Source organism: Oncorhynchus gorbuscha, linkage group LG18 (genome assembly GCF_021184085.1).
Source record: "Oncorhynchus gorbuscha isolate QuinsamMale2020 ecotype Even-year linkage group LG18, OgorEven_v1.0, whole genome shotgun sequence".
In the NCBI taxonomy this organism is placed as follows: domain Eukaryota; kingdom Metazoa; phylum Chordata; class Actinopteri; order Salmoniformes; family Salmonidae; genus Oncorhynchus; species Oncorhynchus gorbuscha.
The window spans coordinates 38,755,499-38,769,136 of NC_060190.1; the positions used below are offsets into that span (position 1 = coordinate 38,755,499).

At 42.3% G+C, this 13,638-nt stretch overlaps 1 protein-coding gene across 1 annotated transcript; it reads left to right on the top strand.

Annotated features, from left to right (window-relative positions):
• The first annotated feature begins 39 nt into the window (after window positions 1-39).
• Window positions 40-13,022, top strand: si:dkey-7k24.5 (somatomedin-B and thrombospondin type-1 domain-containing protein). The gene is made up of 5 exons (XM_046310840.1): window positions 40-539; window positions 7,179-7,370; window positions 8,565-8,643; window positions 10,507-10,689; window positions 10,918-13,022. The coding sequence occupies exons 1-5, from the start codon at window positions 299-301 to the stop codon at window positions 11,036-11,038; spliced, it is 816 nt and encodes a 271-aa protein (XP_046166796.1). The 5' UTR covers window positions 40-298; the 3' UTR covers window positions 11,039-13,022.
• Window positions 13,023-13,638: the final 616 nt, after the last annotated feature.

Here is a 13,638-nt window from a genome sequence, read left to right on the forward strand (position 1 = left end):
GTAGGGAGCGCTGTGGTCAGAGAAACGAACTGTCCCTTTAAGAGAGCGAAAGCCATTACAGTATATTGCTCGATGGCATTTAGAATCCCATTATGGGGATAGTTGATGAACAAACTCTGTGTCAAAACATTTCTGAATGATAGCCTATCTTTTCTAAAAATCGAAATACAGAGTACGAAAACGAACGAAATCGAAAATCCTCTGATATCAACTTTGGCGTGTGAACACAGCTCTGCGATTTTACAGGTGTTAGCCGCGGCGCTAAATCCCACAGAAATACTAGTCTAGGCCAATAGTCATGCACCAGTTCAGTTATATTGTTATCGGCCGCTGGCTCTACTCCTGTGTCGTGCTGCTAGTTTTCCTGGTCGTCCCGAACGAGGCAGGGTGTCAGGACACGGGTTTTTGCTGCACTGGGCACGACCGGTCGTGCGTCAGTAAGGGATGGAGAGCTGACCGTTCGTATGGCACCTGCTATTGCGACCAGGCTTGTACCTCTACTCTGGACTGCTGTCATGATTATGAATTCGCCTGTCCAGGTAAGTTTCCCATACACTATACAAAAGTATGTGGACACCCATCAAATGAATCATGCTCCACCATCTGGCAGTCTGACAGACGAATCTTGGTTTGGCGGACGCCAGGAGAACACTACCTGCCCCAATGCATAGTGCCAACTGTCAAGTTTGGTGAATGAGTAATAATGGTCTGGAGCTGTTTTTCTTGGTTCCGTCTAGGGCCCTTAGTTCCAGTGAAGGGAAATATTAATCCTACAGCATACAATGACATTCTAGATGAATCTGTGCTTCCAACTTTGTGGCAACAGTTTGGGGAAGGCAGAGCTGGTCCTGACCTCCCTCTTACCTGACCCTTGAGCCATGTAAACCATTGCCTCACAGTCACACCTGACACCCCAGTGCTCCTACTACAATCCTCCCTCCTTTAAAACAGTTGGCTCCATCTGTCGGTCTAAGAATAAGTAGACCTTTACCGAACGAGGTATAAACAAAAAAATATTTATTGAATATAAGATTTTCTATAGAATCTTAAGATAAGTGAATTATAACATAAGAAATTCTAGAAAATATCAAATGTAGAAAATAATCAAATATATTACTGAGCTTTGGCTCTGCTGCCGGGTCATTAGTCCAGTCCTCAAAATATTATACAATTAGCTTTGTCTATACAATGTAAACATAACCCTGTAGGCTATGGCTGCAGCTATATGTCTCAAAATAGTCAAATAAAACCTATACAGCTGTGTGATTAACTTTGGTTCCCTCTACAGCCTGGGCTTTTTCAGCACCAGTCTATCTGGACTGTCTGGAAGAAGTTGAGAAAGTATGTCACATAGTTAAGCAGTCATTTACACAAATGCACTTCTGCCATACAATCTTAAATGTTACTAAGTGTGTAAACATTTGAATGTTTGAATTCAAATCTTACCATCAAAATATTCCACTTCTGCACTTTGAGGCAAAATCATCAATGATGTCATCATAGAACATGTGTTTCCCCACGTCATGATTTATGCTCATGATGGCCAGACCACTCATACGTCAATTCTGAATCTCGTGTGCCAGATCCATTCCACTGAGGTCACAGTCATCTCTGAAGGTTAGAGTGTTTTCAACTTCCATGCAGTGAGCCTTTAAAGATTCACTGGACATCTGAGAGGCAGTGCTGTAGGTCAGCAGCACTCCATATTTGGTTTTCACCTGGTTGAGTGTTTCAAATCTCTCATCCATGGATGTCACAGCAGTCGACCACAATGTTGAAGTAGTTGACTTCAAGGTTTTTCAGTGCCTCAGTCACTGGTTCGTCAGAAGCCTCATAGCTGAAATTCCTCTTTCTGTTTCTCAGGCTCTTCTCTATCAGAACAGCCTCCACATTTATTTCTTTACAAATGTGTTTGGCTGTTGTCTGGGCCTCAGAATACAGTTTGCCAGTATGTAGTGAGGGAGGCCTTTGCATTTGAGATTAAATTGACTACGATATCCAACTGCATTGAGGCAGATTGGAGGAGCTTGTTCACCTTGTTTGTCATTGTCAGTATCTCACACCATACGACACAGCAAATCAAGAAGCGGTAGGACCCAACTTCCTCTGCAAATGCTTGTGCCTCCACTGCCTGGCTTCCAGTAATTCCTCCCGAACCTCCGACGCCAGAAACAAGGATTGCATGAACACTTTGGAGCCAACTCTCCCATCTTGTGTCACTCCATGACTTCACAGTTACGTGTTTCTTCAAAACACTCCATCTTTGTGTGCCAGCTGAAAAGGTGAAGAGATTTTACACACGCCCAACACAAAAACAACTGCATCTTTTAAAGATTTGGCAGCATCTGTAATGACAAGGTTTAGTGTATGTGCTCCACGTGGGACGAACACGGCTCTGGGATTTATCTTGGAGCAGTCTGGTTTGTACTCCTTGCCCTTCATGTTGGCCCCATTATCATAAGCTTGCCCTCTGCCCTCTGCAATCTTCAAATGGGATCTTCAGCTCGTGTGGCTTATCTAAGATGATAGTGGACAGATTCAAGCCTGTTGTAAAATTCAGCAAACTCAACATCAAGCCGAAGAAGTGCTCCTTGATCTCTGACTTTCCCTTTAAAAGCCACGCTTCTCAGAATAATGGACATTTGCTCCTGGTGACTGTCAGGTGTACAGTCCAAGATAAAGGAGAAATACTTTGAGTCTCTTACCCAATCTGTATCAGCTCATTCTGTGTGCGCTTCTCAAGGTAATGAGCATGTGTCTCTCCATCTTTAATTTTGCTGAGATGATTTTCCCTTACAGGGTCAATTTTTGCCAGTAATTCAACCTCTTTTAGGAAGTTTCCATTATCTGGTTGGAAGAGTTTGTCTGATGAATCTCTGAATGCTAGGTTTCTGGGTGATACTTATTAAACATGTAACATTTGCGACTTAGGTGCAGATCAAGTTTTCTCCACTTAATGACATTGTTTGTGTGTTCAGGACTACACTCGTGGGGTTTCAGAATGGCGTTGATATTTGACCAGTCATTCACACCTTCCTTTATTATTGTGTGGTCTTTTGTAGAAAAGAGCTTACAGCTACAACAATAAACTTTGTGGTTTTTGATTGGTTATGAAAGCCAGCTCCTGGTAATCTTTTCCCCCATTTGACAGATGTCTCTGTAATAAGCCTGAATGGAAACCTCCTCTAGACTTGTTTTTAGGGTTTGAAAAATGCATTCCCGGTTTGAATGGACCTCTGCACACTAACTCGGTTCCTCATAAAGTCTGTTAAAGACTGGGGGCCAATCTGCTGGGGGCCAATCTGCTGGGGGCCAATCTGCTGGGTCATTTGGTGGAGCTGAAACTGTTCTATTAGGGTCTGAGCTGCTTGTATCTGATGCTGGCTGTACACCTCTGGTTGTGCTAGTACTGGCTGTACTTCACCTGGGTCTGTGCTGGTGTTTGCTGAAGCTGCCAGTAATGGGTCTGTGTTTATATTTTCTGAAGCCAGCTGTACTGGGTCTGTGTTAGCACTGACTGGATGTGGACCAACTGAGTCTGTGCTTGTACTGGCTGATGATCCAGCATCTCCTCTACTGACAAACTTAAGCATAGCACCTGTAAATTATAGATAACAATACTATTATACATTTTATCAGCTGCAAACTGGCTCCCCCAGATAAATGTTTATACATTTTCAAATCTAAAATACTATTTATACAATGGCTTGGCTGAATACTTGATGGTTATTATTTACTGAGAGATGTGCATCCATATGATTATGCCCAGCTAATCAACATTTTCAAATTCAATATATACAGTGGGGCAAAAAAGTATTTAGTCAGCCACCAATTGTGCAAGTTCTCCCACTTAAAAAGATGAGAGGCCTGTAATTTTCATCATAGGTACACTTCAACTATGACAGACAAAATGAGAAGGAAAGAAATCCAGAAAATCACATTGTAGGATTTTTAATGAATTTATTTGCAAATTATGGTGGAAAATAAGTATTTGGTCACCTACAAACAAGCAAGATTTCTGGCTCTCACATACCTGTAACTTATTCTTTGAGAGGCTCCTCTGTCCTCCACTCGTTACCTGTATTAATGGCACCCTGTTTGAACTTATCAGTATAAAAGACACCTGTCCACAACCTCAAACAGTCACACTCCAAACTCTACAATGGCCAAGACCAAAGAGCTGTCAAAGGACACCAGAAACAGAATTGTAGACCTGCACCAGGCTGGGAAGACTGAATCTGCAATAGGTAAGCAGCTTGGTTTGAAAAAATCAACTATGGGAGCAATTATTAGGAAATGGAAGACATACGAGACCACTGATAATCTCCCTCGATCTGGTGCTCCACGCAAGATCTCACCCCTTAGGGTCAAAATGATCACAAGAACGGTGAGCAAAAATCCCAGAACCACACGGGGAGACCTACTGAATGACCTGCAGAGAGCTGGGACCAAAGTAACAAAGCCTACCATCAGCAAGGGCATTGAGGATGAAACGTGGCTGGGTCTTTCAGCATGACAATGATCCCAAACACACCGCCCGGGCAACGAAGGAGTGGCTTCGTAAGAAGCATTTCAAGGTCCTGGAGTGGACTAGCCAGTCTCCAGATCTCAACCCCATAGAAAATCTTTGGAGGGAGTTGAAAGTACGTGTTGCCCAGCAACAGCCCCAAAACATCACTGCTCTATAGGAGATCTGCATGGAGGAATGGGCCAAAATACCAGCAAACAGTGTGTGAAAACCTTGTGGAGACTTACAGAAAACATTTGACCTCTGTCATTGCCACCAAAGGGTATATAACAAAGTATTGAGATAAACTTTTGTTATTGACCAAATACTTATTATCCGCCATAATTTGCAAATAAATTCATTAAAAATCCTACAATGTGATTTTCTGGATTTTTTTTTCTTCTCATTTTGTCTGTCATAGTTGAAGTGTACCTATGATGAAAATTACTTTCCTCTCTCATCTTTTTAAGTGGGAGAACTTGCACAATTGGTGGCTGACTAAATACTTTTTTGCCCCACTGTACATCTGTAGTCAATGTCAATCCATATCTTTCCATCTTGCATTAGTCCAGAGTTGTAACAACCTTGACTGAGAGACGAGATAATCATTCGTCTTGTTTTAAAATGATGTGTGCCTGTGAGGAGTGCCATCACACCCATATATTGTCTGGACTGGTCCCCACAGCGGTTGATGCTGGAAGGCGCGAATTTCATTTCCTGCACGCGCATATGAACGCAAGTTCACGCTCGACGCGGTTATCTTTTTCGAGCTGCTGTTTATAGTTGCCCGTTGGCGTTTATCAAACGTAATATATAGTTAGTATTTCACTCTCACTTTTGTCAGGCACAAAGTCACAGGACACAGCCCCGGAAGTGGCAGGCAAGCAAGACACAGACAGACCAAGAGATGCACTGCCCAGCAAGGTTAGCAAGACAGACTGGAGCGAGATGCACTGCAAGCTAGCACATCAACTTAACGTTTCTGTTATTTGCTGACATCAAACTTGGAGAGGAGAGAACACACGTTTACCTGATCGCTGTTCCCACAATTCACTCTCGTGTTGTTGTTTTTCTTCTTCTCTTTTCGTGACCAGAAGAATAGTTTCGCTTCATCTTCTCATCGAGTGTAATCATTGACACCCGCTTTGACACGAGGGGGAGACGGGGCCCTTGCGGAATTTGCGGGGCCCTACGCAACTTGCGTAGTGAGCGTATAGGCCCTCCCGGCTCTGGGGGAAGGCCCTTTCCTGTTTCTTTATGACAGTGACCCGTGCATAAGGTGAGGTCCAAAATTACAGTTTGGGATGAATTGGAAAGCCTACTGCAAGACAGGCCTAATCGCCCTACATCAGAGCCCAACCTCACTAATGCTTGTGGCTGAATGGAAGCAAGTCCCCACAGCAATGTTCTAACATCTGGTGGAAAGCCTTCCCAGAAGAATGGAGGCTGTTATTGCAGCAAAGGGTGGGGGGGGCAAACTCCATATTAATGCCCATGATTTTGTGATGAGATGTTCGACGAGCAGGTGTCCACATACCTTTGGTCATGTAGTGTATAATATGTTACCCGAAGTGTGTCAATTTCTACAACACAATAAGACCTGTGTTTGACAACACTGGATATGGTCGTTTTGCCCCAGTTTGGTGCAAAAGTCATTGAGATTCTCCTAAGAGTGTGATGATTAATTCATAGTGTTTTTTTTATATTTTTTCAAACCTTTTTAACTAGGCAAGTCAGTTAAGAACAAATTCTTATTTTCAATGACTGCCTAGGAACACTGCCTGTTCAGGGGCAGAATGACAAATCTGTACCTTGTCAGCTCGGGGGTTTGAACTTGCTAGTCCAACGCTCTAACCACTAGGCTACCTTGCCGCCCCATATATATATATATATATATATATATATATATATATATATATATATATATATATATATATATATCCTTGCTTGTAGTTGTATACCAATTTACTTTTTATTTAGCTGTCTAAAAATGCTAAATGCTTTTTCAGTAGCAAATGCATACAGTGGAGGGCACTCTACCATAGAGTCGTGCTTGTACTTGCTTTCATTTACCCCTGCCATGTTCTCATGCTGTCCTGTCCTCAGGGCCCGCTCTAGTCTTTTGGGGTCCCTATGTGAGAGTTAGTAGAAAATTCTACACATTTTGTCACGATTTATGCCATGTTAAAATTATATCTGAGTGAGATTGAGTAACAAAATCAATGTGGGCCCCCTCGAGGTCAGAGCCATTACATTTCAGTCATTTGGCAGAAGCTAATAGCCAGAGCAACTTACAGACGCAATTAGGGTTAAGTACCTTGCTCAAGGGCATGTCAGAATTTTCACCTAGGCAGCACGGGGTTTCAAACCAGTGACCTTTTCGGTTACTGGCCCAATGCTCTTTACCACTAGGGTACCTGCAGCTGGCCTCTGGGCACGCTGACTAGACTAACTTACCAATCTAATATTTTTTTGGGGGGGGGATGATAATTGAGTGACTTTCATTGACTGGCATAACAAAAGCAAAAGTGATGATGCACAACCAAATTTCAAACTACACCTTGTGTATTCTACTATTCTAACTCTCAACAGTAAGTTGAGAGTTCCAAAAAAAGAATGTATGTTGCTTATGCCTGGAGTTGGCCTTGCCTGTCCTCCCCATCCCTCCTAGCGGTGTCCTGTGTGCTGAGTAAGTGGACTGCGTGGTCTGGCTGTGGTGAGCCCTGCAGGGCAACAGTTCGGATAAGGAGCAGGGAAGTCCTGCAGGAGCCCCGAAATGGGGGGAAACCCTGTCCACACGTGGAGGAGCACGCCGGCTGTGCAGAGTACAGGAAACACCACCGACAGTGCAGCAAATCACTAGGTAAGCACCACAGCCATATACTGAGTGTACCAAACATTTAGAACACCTTCCTTGTAATTGATTTGCACCCCCTCCTACACATTTTGTCACGACTTATGCCATGTTAAAATGATATTTGAGTGAGATTGGCTAACAAAATCAATGGGGGCCCCCTCGAGGTCAGAGCCATTACATTTCAGTCATTTAGCAGAAGCTAATAGCCAGAGCGACTTACAGAAGCAATTAGGGTTAAGTACCTTGCTCAAGGGCATGTCAGATTTTTCACCTAGGCAGCACGGGGTTTCAAACCAGTGACCTTTTCGGTTACTGGCCCAATGCTCTTAACCACTAGGGTACCTGCAGCTGGCCCCTGGGCACGCTGACTAGACTAACTTACCAATCAAATTTTTTTGGGGGGACTATAATTGAGTGACTTTCATTGACTGACATAACAAAAGCAAAAGTGATGATGCACAACCAAATTTCAAAACTACACCTTGTGTATTCTACTATTCACTCAGATATAATAGAATAGCCTCAATTCGTCGGGCATGGACTACAAGGTGTCAAGCATTTCACAGGGATGCTTCACACAGTTGTCAAGTTTCCCGGATGTCCTTTGGGTGGTGGACCATTCTTAATACACACGGGAAACAGTTGAGCTTAACCCAGCAGCGTTGCAGTTCTTGACACACAAACAGGTGCGCCGGTCATCAATTACCGTACTCTGTTCAAAGTCACTGAAATCTTTTGTCTTGCCCGTTCACCCTCTGAGTGGCACACATACACCATCCATGTCTCAATTATCTCAAGGCTTAAAAATCCTTCTTTAACCTGTCTCCTCCCCTTCATCTACAATGATTTGAAGTGGATTTAACAGGTAACATCAGTAAGGGCTCATAGCTTTCACCTGGTCAGTCATGGAAAGAGCTGGTGTTCTTAATGTTTTGTACACTCAGTGTATATTGCCTTAGACTATATATCTAAATGCTCTGGTAAGCACCTTAACCCATATGTCTTTAATGCCTCTCGTCTCTGTCGGATATCCCTCTGTCTTCAAGCAAAGGATACATTTCCAGCTCTCCCTTGCAGAATAGGTCTTCTGACCCCAATGGGCCTACCTTGTTAAATAATATAATGTGTGTGTGTGTGTGTGTGTGGGGGGGGGGGGGTATTTTTGTCATGGTTTTGTCCTTATGGATATTGTCTTTGCAGTCCCGGCTCTCATCACTACCGGTGGCTATGGCAACGCCAGGAAGAAGAGGGACATCCCTGATAACAGTGATGTCGAAGGGTGAGATATCCGGTCTATGTGTTTGTCTCCTTACATAGTATTCCTGTCGTGTTTTCTGACCACTGTGTGTATATGAATGCACAGGAGGTTGGTGGCACCTTAAATTGGGGAGGACAGGCTCATGGTAATGACTGGAGTGGAATTGGTGGAATGATATCAACTACAGCAAACGCATGGTTTGATGCCATTCCATTTGCTCCGTCCCAGCCAGTATTATGAGCTGTCCTCCCCTCAGCAGCCTCCACTGTACTTTGTGCGAGGGTGTACAGTGGCAAGAAAAGGTATGTGAACCCTTTGGAAAAACCTAGATTTCTGCATAAATTGGTCATAAAATTTGATCTGATCTTCATCTGGGTCATAACAATAGACACACAATTTGCTTAAACTAATAAAACACAAGCAATTATATGTTTTCATGTATTTATTGAACACACTATGTAAACATTCACAGTGCAGGGTGGAAAAAATATGTTGAACCCTTGGATTTAATAACTGGTTGATCCTCCTTTGGCAGCAATAACCTCAACCAAACGTTTTCTGTAGCTGCTGATCAGACCTGTTTCAATTCAGCAATATTCTTGGGATATCTGGTGTGAACTGCTCTCTTGAGGTCATGCCACAGTATCTCAATCTGGTTGAGGTCAGGACTCTGACTGGGCCACTCCTTAAGGCGTATTTTCTTCTGTTGAAGCCATTCTGTTGTTGATTTACTTCTGTGTTTTGGGTCGTTGTCCTGTTGCATCACCCGACTTATGTTGAGCTTCAATTGGCGGACAGATAGCCTTACATTCTTCAGCAAAATGTCTTTATAAACATGGGAATTCATATTTCCGTCGATGATGGCAAGCTGTCTAGGCCCTGAGGCTGTAAAGCAGCCCCAAACCATGATGCTCCCTCCACCATACTTTACAGTTGGGATGAGGTTTCGATGTTGGTGTGCAGTGCAATTATTTTGTCCACACAGGGTGTTGTGTGTTCCTTCCAAACAACTCAACTGTAGTTGCACCTGTCCACAGAATATTTTGCGCTGTGGAACATCCAGGTGCTCTTTTGCAAACTTCAGTTGGACAGCAATGTATCTTTTGGACAGCAGTGGCTTCTTCCGTGGTGTCCTCGCCTGAACACCATTCTTTTTTAGTGTTTTAAGTATCATAGACTCATCAACAGAGATGTTAGCATGTTCCAGAGATTTCTGTAAGTATTTAGCTGACACTCTATGATTCTTCTTAACCTTATTGAGCATTCTGCGCTGTGCTCTTGCAGTCATCTTTGCAGGACGGCCACTCCTAGGGAGAGTAGCAACAGTGCTGAACTTTCCATTTATAGACCATTTGTCCTACCGTGGATTGATGAACATCAAGGCTTTTAGAGATATTTTTGTAACCCTTTTCAGCTTTATGCAAGTCAACCATTCTTAATCTTAGGTCTTCTGAGATCTCTTTAGTTCGAGGCATGGTTCACATCAGGCAATGCTTCTTCTGAATAGCAAACTCAAATTTTTTGATTTTTTTTATAGGGCAAGGCAGCTCTAACCAACATCTCCAATCTCGTCTCATTGATTGGACTCCAGGTTAGCTGACTCCTGACTCCAATTAGCTTTTGGAGAAGTCATTAGCCTTGGGGTTCGCATACTTTTTCCAAACTACACTGTGAATGTTTAAATGATGTATTCAATATAGACAAGCAAAATACAATAATTTGTATGTTATTAGTTTAAACACACCATGTTTTTGTCTATTGTTGTGACTTAGATGAAGATCAGATCAAATTTGATGAGCAATTTATGTAGAAATCCAGGTAATTCCAAAGGGTTCACATACATTTTCTTGCCACTGTGTGTCTGTAATGTGTATACTTATCCAGGTACTGTGTGCAGTTCCAACTGACCTCCCTGACCCCTGGGTGCCAGCGTAATGTGGGGCCACACACCCGCTGGATGCAGTACCTGAGAGAGGGCCAACAAGTTTGTGTGGAGTGCCAGCCTCCAGCCCTCTCTGCCGGGCAGACACACTGCTCTGGAGATGGAGATAAGGACGAGGAGGAGAGGTAAGACATGCAGGGCCCACGAGGAAAGGAGGGGAGGGGAGAGAAGAGAGCTTGAGGCTATACAAATGTGGTAAAGATATTAGGACATTCCGTTTAAATCGTGTTTACATTCTAACCCAATGTTGCTATTCTTGTTTGAAGAGTAAGATTTCAGCCACTAGGTGGCAGTCTTAGTCTAGACTAGATAAGTCAACGGCAGTCTTTCTTTGTCCCTCCCCCCTCTTTCAGTGGCAGGCAGTCTCTGCAGTGGCAGGCGGTGGGTAACCCCAGGTGTCGTGGCGTGTGGAGGCGTGTCAGGAGACTAGAATCCTGCTCCTGTCCCACCGTCCACAGCTTCCTCTTCATATAACCCTGGGTTACTGTCTAGTCTACAGACCTGAGTCTACAACTTCTTCATGGCCATACAGACAGACCGGACAGCACATGGATCAGGCATAATCAAAAGGCAACACCGACAGGGCTGTGTGCATCCGTATGGACCTGATCATACCAGTGTCTAACATAACAATTGATATGAAACCTCTGGCAACAATTTAATCGTGTTTATGCAGCTGATTCGGGTCATTTTGTTCTTTGGTTGGCCAGAATATTTATTCTAAAAAAATACTATTGTAGATTATTTTCTAAGTGTATGTAACTGTCAGTGCAGTTTGTCTTTGTATTAGTGAAAGCCTTCAATAATGCCTGTAACACATGTCAATAACCAAAACTCAACCCATTCATTAATTAGACTTTTATTGAATTTTCAGTCATCCAAGGGGAATGTTGCCTTTTTAAAAGAAATAGAAAGATTTTGGGACATTGAGACACTTTTTTTACAGGACAGTTAAACTGGCGTTGTGCATGTTTCACACCCAGTCACGGCTCCAAAGTTACGACATGCATCGATCGAACAACAGAACATTTATACAGCAACAACTTACAGCATTAGAAAGTCCACAGGTAAAAATATTACAAAACAAACAGTAGCCTGGAGACCTACAAAAACAACAGTAGAAGAAGAGGTGGGGATAGTCTGAAAGTCTGTCAAATCTTTCACCCCCCCTTCAGTTCCCTGGAATTTCTGTATGTTACAATGACTCGTTGGGATCTCTTTCAAATCTATTAAATTTCCAAATCCAATTCTTGAATTGAATTCCAATTTACCAAGCATTTCAAATGGACCCTAACCCTGAAATCCCAACATCAATTTCAATGGCATTTGTCTAATTCCTAAATTGTATGTTTTTCATATCTTATCAAAATATGATAAATAAAAGGAGTCACTTGATTGTGCTTTCTCATTAAAACATAACACTTACAAATCCTTTGACATCAGGAACCCTTTTGTTCAGGACTACAGTAAAAGTTCAAGCTCTTGTACACTACAAGACGTTTCGATGTTGGGTGACTCACTCAGAGATGGAGAGAGACTGATGCATAAAGTGCCCTTTTAAGAAACAAAAAAAAATACAAAGACTAGCAGCAAATTTACATAAACTTTTTTTAAACACATTGGTCAGTGGTCACAGTATAGCAGTAAACACATTTCACCTTGTCAGAACATTGTCCAGCATCATTCTACCAAAACAAATATGTAAAAGCGATCAGTGGCTATTTCCTTTCTGTAAGTGTCCATGATGTGTTTTCCAGTTAGTCTTTCCAACCGAATACTCTCCACAGGATCATCTCATAGCAATGCTACAATGTATATCATGTCTATTCATGAAGAATTGATTGTCATCTTTCTTTTAAAGAGATATTTTACGTGACAAAACTGTCCCTGACTCCCACTATGTATTCTTGCAGTGAGAGCATAACATGATGCATGGTTATGTGAAACATATGGGACAGCAACACAACTCCGTATTAGACAGTGCACAAGAAGCCAACGCCATACAGATGACAGCCAATTTAACGAGATGGATTTGAAGTGCGTTGTGAAAAGAATGAACACAAAACAGTGACATCATATGTCCACTCTACAGTTCTTATTATTTCACGTTGGTTCAACAAGGTGGGATGTTAACATTAACCATGTTTCCAGATACATTTAAAGTACATGTCGGATTTAAAAAAATGTCATAACAGGCCTGATGGAAACAGAAAATGTGTCGGTAAACTTTACAAATGTTGACAAACAGAATATGCCAGACAAGGTGGGATCTTTTTTGTGTTGGTAAAATGAATTATGCAATAATTGGTGGTGGGAACACTTTATCCTCAAATATTAATAATAACCATAAGATCGAAGTAAATGTAGTCATGCGATATGTTGTGTGGTCCTCCGGTTATGACTCGGGAACGCATGCAGTTTATTAGGCTACGGATGAAATAAATCATGGTGAACTTCACAGGGTTGTGAATGTGCACGGTGGTGAGCTTCCTTCTTTCCAATACATTTCAAGGGTCTCATTCTGTTGACATGATGATCGATGCTTGGCTGCCTTTGACAAATAAAAATAATATCGCTCTTATCCATAATATACTCATCATGCAGGTAGGTAGCTTACTGACTAGAGCGCATATGCCAAAACCATAGTGGACACACTTGCTATTTAACGCAACATTTAGTATGACAAAGCCATCAGTAGATTTGAAAATGCGATGGAAAGCCATTAAACATAGATTTAGTTTATTCGGTACATGGGAATATAACGGCAAAATTATTTTTTGTATGTTCAATAGGCCTAAATCATCACGCACATGCCTTTATCCGCAACAAGTCAATTTGATGGAAACACATCTCTCTCTGGTGGGAAAATGGGCATATTGTTGTTATGTGGATTTTAGAATATTCGTATGAAAATCTGTCGCCAGTTGGATAGAAACCTAGCTAATGTCTAACAAAGTGGAAGCCTTCGGCTGAGCATCAGTCCCTTTAAACGTGACAATAACACACACACATACACAGTGTTTCAGAGGTTCTGCCCTTTCTACAGTCATTACTATTCTTTTCACATAGCTCTC

Coding starts and splice junctions, on each gene's coding strand:
- si:dkey-7k24.5 (XM_046310840.1), top strand. CDS start 299: ATGCACCAGTTCAGTTATATTGTTATCGGCCGCTGGCTCTACTCCTGT. Junction 7,371..8,564: donor ACAGTGCAGCAAATCACTAG/GTAAGCACCACA, acceptor TTGTCTTTGCAG/TCCCGGCTCTCATCACTACC. Junction 10,690..10,917: donor GATAAGGACGAGGAGGAGAG/GTAAGACATGCA, acceptor CCCCTCTTTCAG/TGGCAGGCAGTCTCTGCAGT.